At 43.7% G+C, this 22,211-nt stretch overlaps 1 protein-coding gene across 1 annotated transcript in view; it reads left to right on the forward strand.

Annotated features, from left to right (window-relative positions):
* LOC104124491 (metalloprotease TIKI1) overlaps positions 1-22,211 on the forward strand; it is a 74,791-nt gene that overhangs the window by 49,847 nt on the left and 2,733 nt on the right. The window contains exons 5-6 of the mRNA XM_009636832.1: positions 14,123-14,213; positions 20,060-20,317. Of these exons, the coding sequence (XP_009635127.1) occupies positions 14,123-14,213; positions 20,060-20,317 (349 nt within the window). The remainder of the gene's footprint in view (positions 1-14,122; positions 14,214-20,059; positions 20,318-22,211) is intronic.

Below are 22,211 nucleotides of genomic sequence, written 5' to 3' on the forward strand. Positions count from 1 at the left end.
GATAGTGTTTTTCTTATGTATGCGAAGAGCTGACAGTGTGTGCATTGACTGCAATATTTATTAGTTACAGACTTATTTGTTATATGCATAGCCAAAGATACTGAACCAAGTACAGTGCATACACAAAATGAACAGCTCTTAGACATACATCTTTATACTCTGGCCAACCAAGGCAGAAGAGTAGGAGAAACAGGGAGCTGAGATGAAACGTAGCAAGTCAGTGGATGCACCAGTGCTTGAATAAACCTTTCAAGAACACATCCAAAAGAATAACATGCCAAATTGTGTGAATCTAAGGGGCTCGATAAATACAAGGGGAGAGGCAAGGCATACTTTTACATTTCTCTTCCTGCTTCAGTTCCTTACCTCTTTCACTGCACTTCCACAACTACCACAAAATTTTGCCTGCCACTGTTCTGGAGCAGAGCATTGGGCCCAGATGGGGAAACCTACTCCATTTTCTGCCTTTTCGCAGCCAGTGGGAATCCATAGGCACAACTAGCAGCATATCCAACTCACTGAGGTTAACACCCACACTTCAGACTAGGGCTGGGTGGAGGGTGTAAACAGGATTGGTTTGCTATGACTCCTGTCCTTTGTTCTAGCTCCAGGGAAGGGAAGAAGTGAGAATCCGTGTTTGAAAAGACAGATGCTACTTCCCAGGAAGTATTGCATACCCTCCACCATGAACCATATGGGTCTTGGGAAAGGGAGAGAACTGAAACTGGTGTCAAGATCCATGTGATGTTTTCCAGTCTCAGTGGCTACTGCTTTAGTAAGGATGGGAGATCTAGACAAGGCAAGGAAAGTGTTTACTTAAACACTCTAAAAGCATTGGTATTTGAAGTCTGTGAGAATCTCCTCACTTGCAGCAGGGAGTTGTGGTTAAAAAATTATCATAACAAGGGTCCTGTATGTGAGGGCAGGGAAGTAATGAAAGGTGGCTGGTAAACGTCTGTTCAGTCATGCGTGAAGATTGCGATGTGCTATCTTCCTATGTTATCACTGTTCTGTGCAACTCCCTGTCATGAAGGATAATGAAGCAGGCAGTTATGTAGATTTTGGTCACGTCTCTCTGTAAGCTAAGACCAGGGCTTTGCTGTACTCCACTGCCGGTGTTCTGATGACGCTTATCCTGCCTGGGCTAATGTTCCTGACCACTGCATATGTCAGCCCTGGGTGTCAGTTTTGTCAGTTGCAGGTCGTTAGTCTTCTGTCAGGAGCTAGTCACAGATGCTGATGCTCCAGTGACTGAGGCACAACTGAGTGATGAGCAGCCCGTGCAAATGGATGGGTGTGGATGCAAGTGTCACTCTGAGTCTGCCCTGTCCCAGGAACAGGATCCTTTGAGAGAAGAGAGCCTCTTACTTTCCTTACACACACACCCTGCATCCCAGCAGCTGCACTGGACAAATCACATGTCTTTAAGACGCTTTTCTGTCATTTGTCTCCCCTCCCATCAGTTTCCTTCTCTTCCCACTCTTTAGCCTCAGACTGTCTTCACTGTCACTACTGTGCACAGCTCTGCCTCAGAGACCAGAAGCACTGCAGGAGCAGTGCAGATCCCTGTCCTTACCCAGTCTTTTTTGTCCTCAACCTTCGTGACAGTCCTAAAACCCTTCCCAGTTACCCCCTTCTTTGTCTTCTGATTGCCTCTTCCAGTAGAGCAGAGTTAGGATTCACCCAACACTGCTATACTGCAGCGCTGCCTGGGCCTATACGAACACCCTTGATGTGTGGCTTATGTGCACATACCTTGATCTCCAAGCACTAGGAGTGCTCTTCGCATGCTTTTCCGTCATACTTTTGAATCTAGACAGGTTCCCTGTCTTCTCTGGGGGCTCTAGTTTGACTTTGAAATTGTCTCTAATTATACTCTGGCTTTGATACTGGTCTGGCCTCTGCTCTCATCTGTTCTTCCAAACAGCTCTGCTCAAAGGACAGTGCCAGCCTGCCACTTTTAGCAGCACAATTCCTCATTATCTCTTGTTTGACTACATGGGGGGTTCTTTTTTTAATTTGTTTCATATTAATTGTCTAAATGAGGTAAATAACATCACAGAATATAATGCAGAAAGCAGATCCATTTCTACACAGTTCTGAGTTTTTCTGAGTGCACATTACAAATATGAGTGCAGGCTTGTATTGTTTTCCAGCAAGCTAATTTAGCCTTTTGCTTATCTCCAGATTGCTGTATGGGATAGATAATTATGTGTAAGATTTATTTTTATGCCAGCAAGCAGTGAAGATGAACAAATGTCTTGTGTTCAGTTTTGAGCATTGCTTGAGTATTGTACTGTTGTTAATTACTAGAAAAGGGTACCAGGAAAGTGCTCGCGCAAAGCAGGTTAGAATGAGCTGCAGCAGAAGGAAGAAGAAGAGGAGGAAAAGAAAGGCTATAGGAATGGGGTTAAATCATCACTGCATTGTGGTTTTCCCTCTTCTGGCCACTAGTGAAAAAAATATCTCACAGCAGTGGCTGATAAACTGCAGGATGAGGTTGTGTTAAAAAGGTAGTAGGATATTGAAGGGTCTCCTGGTTAGAAAGGGGAGAAGATTTTTAATTATTTCTTTTCTAGATGTTTTCAGTCTGTGCTTTTTATTTTTAAAAGGGCTAGGCTTTCTGTGAGGAAAGTTCATTTTTTTCCATTAGCCAAACACCGTTGAAAAAACACTTTTATCATCAGTTATATCCAAACAAGGTCATGGTCTGTAGGTGACTACGGTATTACAAATACCCCATCTTGTTATTTAAACTACTCTTTGTATTTTTATTTTAAATGAGGAAAATCAGAAAAGATTGATGATTATTTTATATTCCAAGTGGGTTGATGCGGTTTAGAGATGTGCAAAAAAGGCTCATACCTCTTTCCAGGTCTTATACAGCTGCATGTCTATAGATCTTGATTTGTTACATGGAATGACATGGTAATTTGGACTGTAATAGATTGGATCATTAGATCCAGTATATTTTATGCTTTTACTACATTTTAACAGATCAGACAAACTCCCCCTATATTCTGTTGAAAATGTTTTGTAGTCAGACCTCATTTCTGGAACTATTTTTGTTTGGAAGTAATTTGAGCTTGGACAAAAGTTGAGAGGAAAAAAATAACAGATTTTGCTAAAACTATCCAAAAAGCTTTGCTTCTGGACAAAGTGCAAATATGGAAAGTTTCAAGCCAAAATAAGTCTGTCTGAGGGAATTACAGAAAAGTATGGGAGGAGAGAGATAGTAGTGCCAGTGGCATTCCGGTAGGTTCAATAAGGATTTTATCTTAACTGTGGACAGGCCTTTTTATATAGCAGCACTAGAGTTACAAGCCACACCTACTTCCTGTTGCCAGTGGAAGAACTTGCAAAGCAAAGCCCGCTATAATCTTTCACAAGCAGTCTTTCTTCTATATGCATTTTTAATTTCTTTGAAGTGTAAGTGGAGCATTCAGGAGCTGAATGCTAAGCCAAAGTAAGTGATGACACCTGTGATTCCATAGACAGCCAGACAGATAACGTTACAGGTTTCTGATTTGTCTAAGAGGTGCACATTGACGTAGAGACGGCTGCATTGTCCTACTGTGCTGCAGAGAGTTTTACCACTTGTACAGGTCTTACAAGCGTGCTGCCTAGTGACTGAATCTTCATAGAATCGGTTGAGGCTGACAGGCACCTCTGGATATCCAGCCCTGCTCAGAGCAGGATCATGTGGAGCAGTTTGCCTAACACTGAGTCTGGTCAGGTTCTGAGTATCTGCAAGGACGGAGACTCCAGAACCCCTCCAGGCAACCTATTCTAGTGTTTAGCCACTCTCACAGTAAAGAAGCTTTTTCTTATGTTTAAGTGGGATTTCCTGTATTTCAGTTTGTGTTTGTTTGCCTCTTGTCCTTTCATGGGGCACCACTGAGAAAAGTTCTGCTCCATCTATTCTACAACCTCCTATCTGGTATTTATACATTGATTATACTCCCCTGAGCCTTCTCTTCTGCAGGTTGAACAGTCCCAGCTCTTGCAGCCTTTCCTCATATGACAGATTGGTTATCATCTTTGTGGCCCTTCGCTGAACTCTTTCCAGTAGGTCCACATCTCTTTTGAACTGGGGAGCCCAGAGCTAGACACTGGACCCAGATGTATGTCACCAGGGCTGAGGAGCAGGGAAGGATCACCTCCCTCAGTCTGCTGGCCACAGTCCTCCTAACACAGCCCAGGAGACCATTGCCCTTCTTTGCCACAAGGGCACGTTGCTGGCTCAAGGTCAACTTCATGTCCACCAAGACACCACGTCCTTTTCTGCCAAGCTGCTCTTCAGTCAGTTGGTGCCCAGCCTATCCTGCTGCCTGGAGCTGTTCCTGCCCAGGTGCAGGACTTGGTTTGCTGAACTTCATGAGCCCAGATTCCCTCATCATAAAGCCATACCGACCAGTCCCAGTCATCTGCATATCCCTAACACATTTGAAAATGGTTTGCAGGATAATTTGCTCCATTACCTTCCCCAGGAATAGAGGTGTGTCTGATCAGTTTATAGTTCCCCAGATACTAATTCTTGCCTTTCTTGAAGACAGGAGTGATACTTGCTTTCTTCCAGTCCTCAGGGACCTTTCTCAATTGCCATGATCTTTTAAAGATAATTGAGAGTGGTCTTGCAGTGGCATTGGCAAACTCCCACAGTTCCTGTGGGTGTATCCTGTTGGAACTTATACATGTCCGGTCTGTTTGAATGTTCCTTAACCCGATCCTTCTTCACCCAGAGTGAACTTTCTTTGCCCTGGACTTTCCCTCTAGTAATAGGAACCTGAGATGCCTGAAGGCTGCTTTTCCCAGTAAAGAAGGTGACAAAGACACTAAGTACTTTGTTTTTTTCCATATTTTGTGTCACCAGTCTCCTGCCCCCTTCAGCACTGGGCTGACATTTATCTAGTCTACATTCTGCTGATGAGGTATTAGTAGAAGCTGTTTCCCTTGATGTTTCTCACCAGATTCAACTCTAGATGGGCTTTCCTTCTGCATGGTTACTTTTATTCCAGGATTAGCATGGCTTGTTTGCTTTAGCTTACTTACGTTTTCTGTTGAAGGGGCTAAAGAATAAGAGAGAAAAAAAAAGTGGCTTTTTTTTTTTTTTAATGCAGGAGGAAGCATACTTAGTGGCATGAGATCCTGACTTTATTATGACAGGCGAGGCCTCAGGTGAAGCCAGAGTTTCTAGGATCAAATTTTAAATTCCCCCCAGTCTCTCCTGCCTCTTTGAACAGCTGGGAAACTCCAGAAGTGCCAGCTCATGAATAAGCAGTATAGAGGGATCTAAGATGCCTTCTATCCCTGCAGACAAAATGACTGACTGCACTGAGAGATGCTGGCTGATGTGACAACTTCAGAAGTTGTTTCTCTTAATCTTGTAAACACTGGCAAATTCCTTTTTCTCTCAGAGCTCTTTTTATTTGTTGCTCCTGCATCATTCTGAGGCTTTAGAGTATAGTGGATGTGACAAGCCACCATTAACACTAAGAAAAGAAGGATGATGGTGAAAACTTCTTCAGCTACGATTTCTAATTACTGAAGGAAATAACAAATGTGTTTATTTAGTATTACTCAGAGTGTGTGAATTCAAACCTCCAGGGACTGGCTGGTTTTTTTTTCTCAGTCTTTACCTCCATGCTCCCTGCAAAACCTCCCAGAAAGAAGAATGGTTATGAGCAGACCGATGAACCAATACCTGCATTAGCAATCCATCTAAGAGCTCCAGATCTTAGTTGTCTTCCTCCCAGCAGCTGAGTGAACTGATACTCACTAAACTAAAATTAACTCTTGGATGGTTGACATGTGATCCAACAACATGCAGAAGAAGGATTTGGGCATCATTGTAGAAGCATAATTGACCCTGTCTGAGCTGAAGCTGGTTGTGTAACCTATCATCTTAGCCACCTGGACAAGGAAAAGAGAGAACATGCTACCACCTGTGCTTACCCCAGAGTCTGCCATGTGAGGCTTTAGAGTATAGTGGATGTGACAAGCCACCATTAACACTAAGAAAAGAAGGATGATGGTGAAAACTTCTTCAGCTACGATTTCTAATTACTGAAGGAAATAACAAATGTGTTTATTTAGTATTACTCAGAGTGTGTGAATTCAAACCTCCAGGGACTGGCTGGTTTTTTTTTTCTCAGTCTTTACCTCCCTGCTCCCTGCAAAACCTCCCAGAAAGAAGAATGGTTATGAGCAGACCGATGAACCAATACCTGCATTAGCAATCCATCTAAGAGCTCCAGATCTTAGTTGTCTTCCTCCCAGCAGCTGAGTGAACTGATACTCACTAAACTAAAATTAACTCTTGGATGGTTGACATGTGATCCAACAACATGCAGAAGAAGGATTTGGGCATCATTGTAGAAGCATAATTGACCCTGTCTGAGCTGAAGCTGGTTGTGTAACCTATCATCTTAGCCACCTGGACAAGGAAAAGAGAGAACATGCTACCACCTGTGCTTACCCCAGAGTCTGCCATGCTCTACCAAATGGCCTCCTCCGACTTCTCTAGGTTTTGAGGCTGTCCTTGGGATGTGGTGGACTGGTCAGTTATGTGTCAGACTCAGGTGCCAAGTGCATTGGATCCACAGGCATGGCTGATGCCTTTTCCCTTGCCCCTTACATGACAAAAAGCAAAAAAAAAAAAAACCCACCAAAAAAACCCCCACAGATTTCCAGAGGAAACAGGAATTGTGCTGAGTCTCCGTTATGAATGGTGTTTTAGGTGGTGTTCTTTCCATGTAGACCTGTTTGCTGTTACTTCTTGAAATTTGCTGTTCCATCTGCCATTTTTGGATGAGAAGTTATGCAAGAGGAGTAAGATTTATTGTCTCTGGAAAAGAAAAGCTTGGAGAAAGGACCTGTCACCATTGTTTGTAAAAATAATTAACAGTGCTGAACCCAGGATGTCTCTATTGGTCTTATGTAGGTGTTTATACCTATAAAACAAAACTAAGCAAAAACCTGCCATGGGAATATGAAAATTGCCCAGGTAAATGGGATATCAATTTTTCATTGAAATTCAGCAGATATTTGGGACTGGAGATGTGGGTGTGCACAGGAAGTGTAAATTTATCTTTGCCTTATATAAAGGATTTGAAATGTGTAATGAGGCAGTTCATGAAAAATCCACAAAAAGCTGTATCTTGGCATATCCTGGAAGAGGAGAAAAAGGTGGAGGGCGGAGGGGGGGTAGGAAGATAACATAACGATAAAACAGATTAAATGAGTCTTGTGGGGCCACCTCACTTCTCCCTAGGCACAAAGGGCTTGCTGATTGCCTGCTTGCTTCTTCTGTCTCTGGAATGTAGCATCGTTTTAGCCTCTTTGGGTGGGAGGAAAAGCTGAGTCCCTGAAGGTGTGCCTGTACCTCTGTAATCTGAGAATGCCAGATACAACCCAGAAGCTTTGAGACTGTTTTCCTTAGTAGCCTCTTTGAGTCTGTAGAATGCTAATGACAGGGTTTATTAGAACAACAACCCCTGAAGGGGATAGATAATGTTGTGTGGAGGCAGGACCCATATCCAAAGCCCCAGGGTTCACACGAAGGGCACTCCTCCTGACATCTCTGACACATGAAATGAGGAAAGCTTTGCATTTCTGCATTAGAGCAGAAACCTCTGTTCCAAAGTATTAGGACAACTGTCAAAATCAGCCAGGTCAAACAACCGTGTGGTGTTTCTGCTCAGGTACTGACAGTCTGGTGACCATCAGCTTCTTGTCTGTGCTGGGGCTTATCCATTGCTACCTTTATTGTTCAGCCACAGTAGGAAAACTTTCATCTTGTAATATATGTTTTCTGGAAAGGAAGCAGTGGTGTGGAATGGGAGCAGGTCCAGAAGCAGAGGTGGCTGTGAGTGCTGCAGCTCAGACATAGCACTGGTATTTCCTTCCCTTACTGGTAGCATAACACTGGCTGCTAGCATAGTCACTCCCCTATGTGAGGGTCTCCTTCCCTAATGAGTTTAGGGCTTCAACAGTGGAAAATTCTCAGTAAAAGCTGTTTCTTTTAACTCAATTTTAAAAAATAAGCGATATGCAGTTATTAACTTTTTTCTAATGCTAACTTTGCTATAAATTTGGCCTTATAATCAGTGGAAAACTTTTTTTCTAGCTTCAGTTTGTGTAGTTATCAGGAGGTTTGACTTTGCCCAAAGGTAAAAATGGGAATTCCTGGGACCAAAAAATATTCAGCTCATACATTTAAGAGACCTAGTTTTTGACAGAACCTGGTAGATAAGAGTGTCTTGTTGTCTTTCACAATAAAAATGCAAATTATTACTTCATATGGTTCTTTTCTGTGGTATGAGGCAAATGAACTATTTTGAGAAAGATTTCCTATTTACATGACATGTTACAAACAAATGTGGGAAATGAATCCTAGTAATTTCATATAAGTGAGTTAATTAGCAAAGCACATCACTTTTATAGAAATGGAAGGTTATTTTTTTGTTTCCTCCTGAATGAATGCAGGTTTGAGGCACTTTCTTTAGGCCTCTCCACATCTAGTGAGAATATTTTCTTGAGCATATAGAATGCCACTGTTCCACAGTCCTGCCCACCAGATTTTCCCCTTTGGTTTGAGAGTGATAAAGTACAGTCTACTACGATTTTACACTAAAAAGGAGATTTGACAGAAATAATGGTTTTTTGAAGACTATTGTCCTGGCCTCAGTGGAGTAAAGCCTCAAGTTCAATGTTTATGGAGTAATATTTCCTCTTACAGGTAATCACAGGAAGGAGTACGTTTGGAAGTCTGCAGACTCAAAAAGATTGGAGGACACAGAAGGGCTGCTCGCAGGGGATTTGACCTACATGTATGCAGAATTATTAATGCATCAACCTTATACTCCTGCACTTAATGTGCATTCAGGAAATCTTTAAGTTGACTTACAAGACCCCTAGGGCCACCCCCACCCCTTCAATTTTTGTCATTTCCTTCTCCCAGCAGCATTAAATTTGTGAGAGTACCATGCTCTTGGTCTTTCAATTTGTGTTTTGGTACCTGAGGTTTTCCTGACTTGGAAATACTGTTAGAAGCAAGAAAAGCTTTTTTGCCTCCATAATTTTACTAACTGGGTTAAAATGACTCCATGTTCTGCATCCCAACATGTACTTAAAAAGTATAACCATGTGTATGCGTGAGGCAAAGTCATGCAATTTGCCCCTGGATTTCTGAGCACCATGCACTGGTTTCTTCAAGGGTGCCCAGCTGCAAATGTTTGGCACTGCTGGTGTTGTCAGTCCATATAGGAAGTCCCCTGCAGTTTTGCACAGGATCTTTTGCAAACAAAGTTTGCTAGTAGCTTGGTTACACAAAGCTGAGGGATCTCTCTGTGCTTGCTATGGTATGACTGCCTCCGGTGCGGCTTGCCAAGCTCTGCCAGTAAGTCATGGTTAGGGTTATCTTTCTCTGCACACTTAGTACCATATGGGAGCAGAGCGACATAATTTTGTGATATATGTGAAAAACTGACTTTGCCTGTTGCTCACAGAGCATAAGCTGTCCCTTGTCCTTGTGCCAAAGTGTTAAACTAAGTAGAGATTTGGGGATAGGGAGGAGCATCCTTTTCTTTCCACGGGTTTGCTTCTGTTTCACTCATTGCAGGTCCTTTCAGGGAATAACAAACCATGGAGTGGGATGAGAAAATTCCTCTGTAAGGGTTCTTGCCTGTGGGGACACTGTGGGTGGAGGTACCACATGAGTACTTTCTGTGACTCCATTCTTAGTCATTGTGTCCCAAGAGCTGTGTCTTCCAGGAACTCATTTTAGCTTCATCAGGTACCTGATGTCAATAAGGATCACTCTGTCCACCTCATGGGCTGATGAACACTAAAGTGATCTAGACCTGTAGGAGGAATAGGATGTCTGTTTTGCAGTTTGGCTTCCATCCAATGAAATGATTTACGACAGTACTCTGCATTCTCTAGGTCATTGGCTGGATCTGCCACACGCTGAACTTACAGCTCTTCACTGCAGATACCTGTCCAACTGACTTGGGCCATGCCTCTGTCCCTGCTCTCTGGGCCATCAGGAATTTTCTTTTACTTGTGTTTGCAACCTTTAAAAGAGCAAACTAGCAGTTTTGAACCCTTTTCCATGGGTTTATTGGCTTGTATTGGAGGATACTTTGATTACTGAAAGGGTAGGAGAACTCTGCCATAGGAGGCATACAGAGGGTCAAACTGTCCTTTGTGCCTCACAGTCAAGCGATAATTTTTGCTGAAGTTTCTCTTCTTTTGTTCATGAGTAGCATAGTCAGAAGCCTCATAGTCATGCCTTTTTACAGGCTGGTAACTCTCATCCAGTCACCTACAGGTGTCCTGTTCACCCTTCTGGGGCATGTTGTATGACTTCATATAGTTCTTGGAAGCAGTCTAAGAATGATAGCAGATGATAATTTCCGTGGGCATTTCCAGAAAGTTTTTAAAATAACCGTAAGATCTGTACCTCTAAAATATTGTTGAAAACCATAGAGTCTCTGGCATCAAAAGCCTATCTGAGTGCTCCCAGACCAGTCAGAGATAAACATCCTGATTTATGATGTCCCCAGTGGCTAGAATTGTTTGTGCCATTTTGTGGTTGTGCTGTTACAATCTGTGTGCTGTAGCTGTTCCCACCACTTCTTGGAGGTCAGCAGTCCAGATCAGGTTTCCTAACAAACATTTTTATTTTTTTACCTGTACGTCCAGTGATTCATTGTCTTGGGATGTTTGTAGACGGTGGGGTCCTGGCATGTTTCTTGGGCAGATGTGAAGTGCTGTCTTTCTACTGAGGAAAACAAAGCAGACTAAGAATTATGTGGGTTTGGGGGTTTCCTTTTACATGACTCTAAGAGAAGGTCAAGGAAATTTGTATATCAGCTTGGAATCATTGATTTTGTTGAAATTCAAAGAGGAACATAGTTTTCTTCAGTCTTACAATCTTGCTTTATATGAAAAACAAAAATTCAGGAACAGAAACAGAACTTCTGTAGTACAGTATTTCCTTGTTTATTTGCTAGATGCAGAAAATTTTCAGCCTCACAATAGCTCAGGTTTGGGTTCAGGAGCTTCTCCTGAAACCTGCAGTCCTAGCATAGTTACCTAGATGAAAACACCTCTGCGTGCACTGGCAGTAAATGCTACAAGCAGGAGACATGGATTTCATGGCAATAGCAGTAGCCTGTGTTCTGCAAGACTTGGTATTACTACTGAGGAAGGTCAGGAGTGCTCAATGCATGTCTGAGTATGTGGACTAGTCTGCAAGTGCATGTTAGTCAAATAGCATTGTTGTTTGAGCATATTGCCTGTTGCGGTCCCTGCATGCCATCTCCTTTCAGTGCAGATTAAAGGCTGGGGTCTTATTTACTCTCCAGTAGAGTGCATGGCTGAGCTGGTGCACACAACAGCTTAGTTTCTCTTTGAGCTTGAACACAGAAGAACAGAGATTCATGGCTCCCCGCCCCCTGCCAGAGTAAATTGACCTCTCATAGGCATCTCTTCACCTAGTGGTGTGAGGATAATGCAGGGCTGTGTACAGAAAGAAAAAAGCAGGCTTTCTGATGGGACAGGGCCCGGGGCTTTTCTTTTGGGGGGCATTCAAGTGTGTTAGGCTAAAATAGAAAACAGGTGAAAGAGATCTACTCCCTGTCATGTGGCTTTGGGCTAAGTCTCTCTTGCAGCATAGCTGCTTGATCTTAAATCTTGGAGAGTGAATATTTCTCATGTTTCTTACCGTTGCTTTTGGTGATCAGGTCTCTCGCATACCACCAAGCTCTTTCTGTGATGGTTACCAGAAAAGAGGCAAAAGTACTGACTCTAAAGAGGCTCCTGGTGGGGTCCTGTACCTCAAACCCTTACCCTTCTGTCTTTTTTTTCATTTTGCACCTATCTCAGGTTAAGCCTGTAGGTCCTCTGGGCCCCAGATCAGCTCTGTCTCATGGAGCATGTGTGGCCCACCTTTTGGATAGCAAATACTGACATCTCCTAATTCTTTTTATGTATCTAGCCTGAGTGGTTCCTGATTGATCACATCTTGTGAACAATCTAATATCACATGCCTGTTTGTATTTGTATGCATCTGTTTTACACATATCTATTAATTTGATCTGTTCTCTTTTGCACAATGCTAGCACACCATTTTTCTTTCACGTGCAGACATAGCTCATTGCGTTGGCAATAAGGAGCAAAGATTCCCTGTGAAGGCCTGTAGCCATGACTGTGTTATAAAAGATATTCTTATCACGCCATCAAATTAAAAAGAAGATTAAGGCCCAGCTTCAGGAAGTCATTCGAGCAGGTTGACTGACTGAAATGGGATTCATCCATGTGCTACAGTAATTTCCTACATACCAGTCTAAGTCACTGCTCTGAGCAAGGGTAACTGAAGATCGACAGAGGATAGTGCATTTGATGGTGTGATGTGAGCAGCTATTCAGTAGCTCACTCTTGAAATGCGTGAGACTGTAAGCTCTTAAACTGGCCCGAGGAAATTATTTTAACCCTATAGATTGCCTATCTTTATGTCTTTTTCCCTTTCTTCCTGAAAGACTTGGATTAGGAAAATATGAGTTCGGAGCCTTGGCACTGCTTTTCACTGCTGAGGATGGGACTCAGCCCGACCAACACTTCCCACATGAGACGTCTGAACTTGTTCTATACACTGCCCCTATCCTCATCAATAGAGAGGCGCTTCTCTAAAAGTCTGAGTTGTCCTACCTCACTCTTACTTACAAGGGGTGGATCACCTTTTGGAAGCACCCCTTTCTGTGCTGTCTGGAGGCAGGGGAGGAGGAGTGAATCCCCTCACCCCTTCCCTTTGCCCATAGCTCTCCCCTGTGTTAAAGGTGAAAGACAGCAACTAGGTCTGCCACCTTATATACCTAATGTTGGCCTTCTGTTGCCTAATTTTACGAACTACAGTGTTTAATTACAGTCATTCCTGTTCCCTGCTTCATCTGGACATAAGGAAAGTCTCAGTTAACTGCATCTGAGGCTGAACCACTGGCAAGCAACAGATACCAACAGTATTAGGTTAGGTCCACATAATGGTCAAGCTATACTCCTTCTGAAGACAAAAGTTAGGCCAAGGAGCTGGGAAAAAATCCAGTTACTAGGAGAGAAAAATATACTACTCACTGGGTGTGCGTTGCAGTGTTTAATGAAAAAGTTTCATCTAGATCTGTTTGTGTCCTTAGGCTCTTGGGGAAACTTCATCTTGATAAATGTCCATGCTGAAATGGGGGGTTGGACTAGATGACCTCTAGGGGTGCCTTCCAACCCAAAACATTCTATGATTCTATGAAATTATACCATCCAACTGTCAGGCCTTAAGCTGGTAGTTCATAAGCCCTTTGCTGTTGCGGCATGAGAAACTGGAATTTTGTGCTCCAATTCATTGAATCAATTTTGGAGTGAAAAATGATAAATCCCATAGGTTTAGTCCCCTGTTAATCTCATCATCGTTGGACTTCCCTTTCTCTCTCTTTGCTTTTCCTGGCTTCTAGAATCATTCTGGTGGTTTTATTTCCATGTATTTATGAAGAATATTAGCAGAAAACAGTTTTTCTGAAGTTATCAGTTTTGGCACTGCTTACACCTCCAGAGACAAGGGAGCACTCTAATAAGTCAGGACTCTAATAAGTCATTGGCTTTCAGAGCTGTTTTCCGTTCTCTGCAGTTGAGTGATTCTTAATCATTTAACAATTATTGATGAAGTTGACTCATGTCTCAGATAGTGCCTTTATGATGCCAGAGGAGGTTAAAATGATGCACACTATGGTCAGATTCTGATGTGGCTTGCACCACCACTAATTGTAGACTCAGTGCTTTTCCTGAATGGTTGTCTCCCAACTTCATCTCTTATTGCCCCAAGAAATCCACAGTGGCCTGATAATGCAACAACCTGCGGGACCAGAACAATTTCAACCACATCTGCATTTTATAAAGGCACAATATGGTAATTGGAGTGACCTTGGGAAAGTTCAGCAGTCATTTGTTACAGATCCTGTGTTTCTGGTGGATGCTGGTGGGAACGCTGAGTGTGGCATGCCTCCTGTGATGAGGAAGGACTTTAAAAATTCCCTGTGCTCCTTGAGTTCTGATGTCATTTTTCTCTTAACTGCAGGTCACTTCATGGGCAACAACACAGTGATTGATGTTTTGAGGAGAGAAGGGTACGAGGTAGAACACACTCCAGCTGGACAAGCCATCAACAAGTAATGCATGCTTTTATCTAGATGAGCAGCCATTGGGAGGGTGGGTTTGTAAACAATCATGAAGAGGTAGTGGCAGCTGGAACTATACCTAACAGTGAGCTAGGCTCCCTCTCTCCTCTCCAGCAATTTGCTTCCCTCTTCCATGAGCCAGTTTGGAAACAGGATTTTATTTCGTTTGGGTTTGGCTTTTTTGATGTAAACAAAACATCATCTTGGTTGTTTGGGGTGTTTTTTTTTGTTTTTTTGTTTTTTTTTTTAAAATAAACTGAAAATATCCAACCGTCACCCCGCAAGTTTTTAACTCTTAAACTGCCAGTCATAGAGTATGCATGCTTGGTTCATCAGATCTGGATGCTGTCTCATACCACATAGGCTTCCAGGCTCCTCTTTCCTCTCCTTTAAGTGCTGCCCTGCCTGTGAATACTCTCCTTCTCTTACACTGCTATTTTTGATTCTTTCTGATTACTCTCTCTCAGCCTGGAATCTGACTGCCCAGAGTCCAGCCAGCAAGCTGTCCCCATGACTGATTGCTCTCATGTTCCCTGCTCTCTTCTGCATTTTTAAGACAAGGTACTTGCTATTCTGGTTCATCTTGCAGATTGCAGTCCTTTGGGATATACCCTTACTGCCTCTTTTTATCTCTCACTGTGTGCCTTTATCCATCTCCATGATTTCAGTAAATACAGAATGCCAAATAGCCTCCTCCTCCACACTCTGACAAGAATTACATGTGCTCTCGACTCAACTCTTCCTGGACTTCTTTCCACCAGCTTAGGCTCTGCAATCCTTGTCTCCCCCTTCTCCAGACTCTTGTCAAACATGTGCTCTTGTATCTCTCAGATATCGCCACTCTTCCTTACAGTCACTGCTAAAACACCACAGTGGAAAAAAGGTTTGATCCCAGTTATGGTACTGTTTCCCTTTTATCCCCTGTGCCAGGCATGCTGTCCCTCACTGCTTACAACCCTGTTCCTCCTCCCCCATGTTTCTGATATGGGGCTGTCAGGCAGGACGATCACCTTTTTGTGCAGGGGGTATAGTGCAGAGTCTTGGTCTGTACCAGGGCCTCTGCAGATGTGGTGCAAAATAACAACGTGTTTTTCGCATACTCTGGTTGCTTCACCTTTCTCTTTGCACCACTTTTGCTGCCTTTTTCAGACCATGAGATTCAAAATCTGGCAGGTCATGGTTTTGCTATGATTCTTGACATGGACATACATCATTAAGTCTACTTCCACTGAAACAAACTGAGCCAAGACTCATCCCCATGAGTACATGAATGCAGCCCCTAACCCTGTTACCACCAATGGGCAGGTAATTTGACATGCAGAAGCATATAAGTGTTTATGGGGATAATAAAAAACACACCTGCACTGATATTTTTGTGTTGTTGTTTTTTTTTTCTCCCCAGAACATTCTTGGCTTAGGTATTCCTAAAAACAGCCATAGCAGCTTCTTAAAGCTAAAGAAAGAGAGCTTAATATGTACTTGAGATAACAAACAAAATCCAATAATGCTCTGTAAAGGTGTAGCTGTAAGGAAATCAAGGGCAGACAACTGTGGAAAAGAGAGCTAGATCTTCACCCGTCAGGAAGGTAGGTGTCAGTGATACTCAGGGTAGCTGGGCACCCAGTTCTCTGACCACATCCTGGGAGTTCAGTGTCCAGCCAGTGACTCTTGTGCCTTTGGGAGCCCTTTTGGCACTGGTTGTATCTGAAACCTTAGGATTACTGGACAGAACATCTTTCGTGGAGTCTTGATTTTAAAACTGGGTGAAGATGGCACTTTAATGTTTTCTTTGAGAAAAGGAGTTAATGTTTCTGTATGAATTGGAAACAGATTTAAAAATATGAGATGATTTTCAAGAAAAATATGACTTCTGAAGGAGAATAGCGTTTGAGGTGAGGGAAAGATCGGTGGCAAGAGTAGGTCAGAGTCCTGGGGGAAAGGTGATGGAGGGTGTCACTTGACTGCTATCCTGGGCTTGTAATAGGAGCAAATACCAGGGCAGTCTGTGTCAAACCCAATCCAGGCCACGTAAATGTGGAACCATATCCAGCTACTGTCCTAGATAGCGCCGTACACAGTCCAGTCAGTGCCTATAGACTATTTCATAGGACAAAATTGAGAGAGGAAAAAACTGGTGTTCGAACTGAAGACAGAACATTCAAATGGCTGTTCTACTGTTGGATATAGTAGGGGGTATTAGCTGAGCAGTCCTAAAACAAGAGGATGAGGAATTCTGCAACTGTCACCCTTCTCTACAACATGACATTGTGCACTAGCAGCGCAGTCTGCTGCTTTCTGTGCTCTGGCTAAGCAGAAAGTCCCTTCTGAAGTATCTTGTAGGTATCTGCATGTAGGAACACAGAAAGATGCGGGATCATTATGCATGTTTTCCTGTAACAGGCAAACTGCTGGGTGCAGTCACACAACTTCACCTGCAGACAGGGCTGCTGGAGGTGTCCTGCCCATCTGCCGGGAGAAGGAGATGAATGTCTGTAGTCGAGTGTGGAAGCAGGAGGGTCTCACAGGGGAAGAGTCAGAGATCACTCAGACAGATCTGATCTAGTAGTTAGTTTACTGAGCTCTAATCAGTAAATTTAGATATGTAAAATACATAAGTACAGATGGATTGTCAGTCAATACTCTACTATATACTACATTGAAGTTAGTATGGGATAAAAAGGTTATCACTTAAGCTTACTATACATATCTTAAATGTTACATGCATGCAAAAAATGTCATCAACCCATCAATGTCTGGTGTCTGGTAAGGGATTTCATCTCTTGGCCTTGAGGGGTAACCTTGAGAGGCACCCCTGCTCAAGGGGAGATCACCGCCGCACAGCCAGCTGCTATGGAGGGAGAGCTCAACAGGCCCTGATGGCTGCACTTATTTACAGCATAAAGTGGTTGATTTGTAGTCAGATTTTCTGTGGTGTTATGCAGTTTCAGATGCTTATCAGCCCTGTCACCAGCCAAACCATTTTTTTTTTTGTTTGGTGCCGAGTTCTCACTGATGGCGTCACACAATGGAATTAACTTTTGTTAGGCCTACTTGCTGACCATCTGCCTCCACCAAAGTTCAGTTAGTTCAAACAGGAGGAGTGCATCCATCACAGAGGGTTCCTTCTCCATGGTGTTGCCAAAGCAAGGAAGGCAAAAGAGGGGTTCCAACCACACAGCAGCACAAAGAACAGTTTATAAAGAGTGCCACAAGTTCAGTCAAGCTCCTACTGTCTTATTTTGGGCTTTAACTGTTATTCCTGATTTTAGAATGCATATATATGTTGTAAAATTTTCATCACATAATCACAGCCATAATTAAGGTGCTTCCTGACTCCTCCCTTAGCCGCTGTGCAGGGAGAGGGAACTGGCCTTGGGGAAGAAGGATGTGCTTTTGCATGCATGTGCCTCTTCCTGTGGTTGCTCAGTCGGTCCCTGGAAGAATCACCTGCAGGAAGTGTTGTGAAGGAGGTTATGTATATGAGTGTCTGTTGTTAGTAGTGTTCTGAGGCTGCAGGTAGCAAAATAAATGGCTGGCCATGCAGGATAGAGGTCATCCTGGCTGTGCCTGTAGCAATGCTGAGCTCCAGCATGGTATGGCCGTGAGTTTGGTAGGGGAGGCTGCAGGCAGCAAGGCACTCTAATCTGCAGGGGAGGGCTGGTGTCCACTCTGTGACTTTCACAGTGAAGGAACAGACACAATGAAGAGAAGCTGGGGGAAAGGGAACCATAAGCAGAGGATCTTCAAAGAGGTCAAATCAGGTCACTGAAGACAACTGGGGGCTTACTCTGTAAGGTGGAGTGAAAAGAGTGGGTGATTTGAAGATGTTGTGGAGGAGAGCCATGGAGAGAGGTCATGCCACTTCAGAGGTGATACAGTGACAATGTGACAATCACAAGGATTTTGAAAGAGATCGATAGCCCAAGGCCCATCCTGCACCAGTCTCTGTCACATAAAGTTCTCCACATGATCAGGTTGTGATTTTCCTTGCAGGAAATAAGATCAGATTATCTTCATTTTCCATCTACTCTCTCCCTCATGTTCCAGTTCACTACTTCATTTCTCTTTCTCCAGGATGGACCCTCTTTATTCTACATCAAAGAGATGTGCCCACAGTGATAGGCTAGCTAGAAAACTGCAGCCACACTGGAACACGTCTCCTTCTGGACCTCTTCCTTTTGATGCCATTTCAAGGCAGAAAGGAAACACTCGATAGTTCTGGGAAGGTGTCACTGACAGGTTTCTTCACAGTGGTCTGTGGTATTCTGTTACCTCTCTGAATTTCAGGCCAAGCCAGTCTCCAATTTTGTCTTGTTACAGAAGATTGCTGCATCTCTTCTCTTTATGAAGTAGCCATAAAGATCAGTAAGATATTTGTGTTGTGCTCTGTGTATCCACAGAGTGGATTGAGTTTGTCCAAAACGCTCATAAACAAGTAAAGAGGGGTAATCACTTTGTTCCAAACAATTAGGAGAAGAGTGGGGCAGCAAAGCCATGAGTGGATAGAAGACTGCAGACTGCCTGCCTTGGAGTATAGATGCAAGAATATTGCTTGCTCTAAGGATAACAAAACAGCTTGAGTAATCAGGGTGGAGCTCACTGTTTGTTTCTTCAGTATATCACCTTCACATGAAGCTGAATAAGCGCACCCCTTAGAGCTTTTTCTAGGGGCTTAACTGAGAGGTCCTTTGCGCTTCCAAGATTTGTCTTGTGAGAGAGTTTGTGCATGCACATAATCTCACTGCAGTATCTCACGTGCTGCAACTGCTTTGAAATCCCAGATAATGCTGCCAGCCTAATACAGGCTCTATGCAGCCAGAAAGCTGAAGGCCTGACTCCTACTCCCTCATTACTTTCTATAAAAATGTGCAAAGTTCACTTTTGATTTTTGGGAGAGCTGGGATTTCTCAGCCTCCCCCTCTCTATGTGTACGTCCATACTTGTCAACCCTTTAAAACCACAATTTCATGCTCCTTGGTGTGCTTATCTGAGAGGCAGGACACTGTTACCTCCTTTTGCAGATCAGCATGGAGACAGTAAATGCTTACCCTAGAAGTCAATGCCGCAACAGTGAGTCTGGTCCCTTGTGTGTCAGACATGTCCCCTGACCTGATCTTCTATGAAGGCTGTGCATTTACTGCTCTCTACCATCTCGCTTCTCAAAAGAGAAAATGAGATGATGGTGAATGTGGCACTGCCACGGCTGGTCTGCTTTCAGTTGCTGCAGAATAGATGGCCCAAGGGATTGCTTAATGGTATACTGAGCCATTCCGTTTGAAGGCAACCATTTGCAAGATGCATTTCTGCAGCTGTGACCACAGTCACTGCTGAGTGACTAGCTCATTACTTCTCCACCAGTGAGAGTTGTTGGTGTAGGGCTGGCTCCTTCAGCTAGTGTGCCTTAGTCATCCTGTCCCTGCCCCTTCCCCCTGCCCCCCTAGTCAGTTGCGTCTGGGCAGGAATTGCCCTAAAGGAATAATCTGTTCTGTGTTCTGCAGTACATCAGACTGGAGGAGTATGGTTTGACCTCCTCTAACTTTGAAGGCAATTCCTTTTTTGCCTCTTTCTAGGTACACAAAGTTACTCCCAAGAGTTATTCCCCCCTGAGCCAGGATCCATTATTTCCTCAGTTCCAGATTACCTCTTTTCCAAAGTTTTTTTCATTAAAGAGAATTATTTTGATCAGAATATCAACTTAAGGAAGAGGGGGCAGGAATACAAGGCAGAGAAATAAGCATCCAGCCAATACATCAGGGAGAAACGTGTTTTATATGTGCCTTGATGCATTCTGCCTCAAAACCCTTTCAAAGATTATCTGTGTTCTCTCCTTCTTCCAGCAGAAAACCCCCCAAAACCTTGTTAGCCTTTTCATCCTCATCTCCAGCACACAGCCCCTATGTTGCATCCCAGGACCTCCCACTGCTGTTGCGCCCCCAGAAGGAGGAGAAGGAAGAGCTCCTGCCTCACCTGCTGCTCCCTGATGGCATTGACGTGCTGGAGAAGGTAGACAGGAAGTACCAAAAGAAGAAGAAGAAGCAGCAGAAGAAGCAAAGACTGCGACAGTTTAATGATCTCTGGGTTCGCCTTGAAGAAAGGTAGCTAATGGCTGGGGAGGGAGGTGGGTTTGTCATGCACACTGGTCTTTAACTTAGTACGCCAAAGTTCTGCAGGAGCTAGATACACACTGAGGGTAGGATCTGACCTTCTCCATCACCCTGATTCTTGCTGAAACTTTTACTCAAGGCTGCTTGTGCTTTTAGTGACAAAACAGCTTCTTCCACATGGTTTGGTTTGTGGAAAATTAGGCATAATACAAGTGGAAGCCTTGTCTAGACCGTTTTGCATTTGGGCTTGAGGGATTGTGAACATGTGGTAGTCCTGTTTATCACAGAAGGCTGGGTCCACTGGTAGGTGGTACAGATCAAAGCCTTGGACCTTTATTCAAGAGCTGCTGCGTATGTGGAAACTGTCATATCTGGCATATGTGCTCCTTGCATTTGGACAATATTTATGCAGTATTTCCAGTCTCTGTATTATTTCAGTCTTAAGAAGCATGTGAGCCCCATGGCGTTAATGGAGATATGGAAAGGGGGATGACAACCTAATGTATGATGGAGTTAATGTGAAAAATGGAGTGTGTTGTGAGGCAAAGGTTCACACATACCCCTTAGTTTTCACCCAGAAGAGCTTACTCACCTACAAGAACTACAGCAGCCTGCAAAAAAGCCAACTTCTCCCTCACTAGCTACACTTAGGCCTGTGGCTGAATGTGTACTGTAATGTTTCCCTCCTGTCAGATAGCACACAGACTTCAGTCTGCTCTCTTTTGTACTTTGTGTCTCTCTGCCATACTCAGGTTGAAAGCAATTTATTTTTATGGTGCTGTAAATAACCAGACAGGTCAGAATTATGGAGAAAGGCCAGCAGTTCTTGAAATGAAGCCTCTACATTCTTTTTTGTTCCTCTGAAGAGTATTTCTTCCTGCTCCCCAAGGTACTGAGTGTATCAGGGTTCTCCTATGCCACTCCTGTCGCATCCCTGGGTCCCAGCTGTACCACTGCTTTGAGTAATATATAGCCCAGGCTGGCTGCAAGTGGTTCCACCAACTGTTCTGTTCCAAGCATTCAGCCATTGTCAGGCTTTTCAGACCAGACTCTTTTTCCTCTTTTCTAGAGTAGTTTTGTGCGCTCTCTCTGCTCCTCCTTCTAACCTAAGTGTGAGTAGTTTGGAGAGAAAGGGAAACAAATGTACATGAAGATTTGCGTGCCCCTTGGCAGATTTGCACACAGTCCGAGATTCAGCAGTATAGTGAATCCTTATGTTAATCACATTTGATTTGGTATTTTAGTGTGTCATTTACTTTCTGTCATTTACTTTCTATTAATGATACCAGCTGTTTACGAATGGGCTTTTAGAGCTTCCGTGGACAGCGTGTTTAGTTGAAACTCTAAGGACTGATTTGGAGTCTCTATGATCTCAAGCTTGCACACTGACACGTTCAGCATTTCAGACGCAGTTGTTCCCATGAAGCTCAGGGGAGTCAGTGGGTGCCCTGATGTGAGATATGCATGCACTGGCAGCATCACTGCCTTCAGAAGAAGAGGGAAGGTGGGAGGATGTGCTGCTGTGACTAAATTGGAGGTACATTAGGGCAACATACTGGACTGCAGGTACTGCGAGGCAATGGTGAGGTAAAAGCTAATGACAGCTTAGGAAACTACTGCATAAATATGGGAGCAGCAAATGCCTCCTTTCCTTTTCTTCTTTTGTAATGTTTCCTTTCTTCCCCTACTAGTTAAGTCATCCTTTGTGCTAGCAACTTACTCGGGCGCTAGGTGATGAGTTCTTTTTAGGGGTGAGTCTTTAGTAGCAGAGAGCTTGAACGTCTGGAGACGGAGCTGATGCGTGGCAGCGCTGGAAAGCCGAGCGATGCTCACTGCGGCCGGGGGGGCTGCCGCGCCCTCGCTGCAGAGGGGGGGCCGCGAGTGC

This window comes from Egretta garzetta, unplaced genomic scaffold (genome assembly GCF_000687185.1).
Source record: "Egretta garzetta isolate BGI_Z169 unplaced genomic scaffold, ASM68718v1 scaffold604, whole genome shotgun sequence".
NCBI lineage: Eukaryota > Metazoa > Chordata > Aves > Pelecaniformes > Ardeidae > Egretta > Egretta garzetta.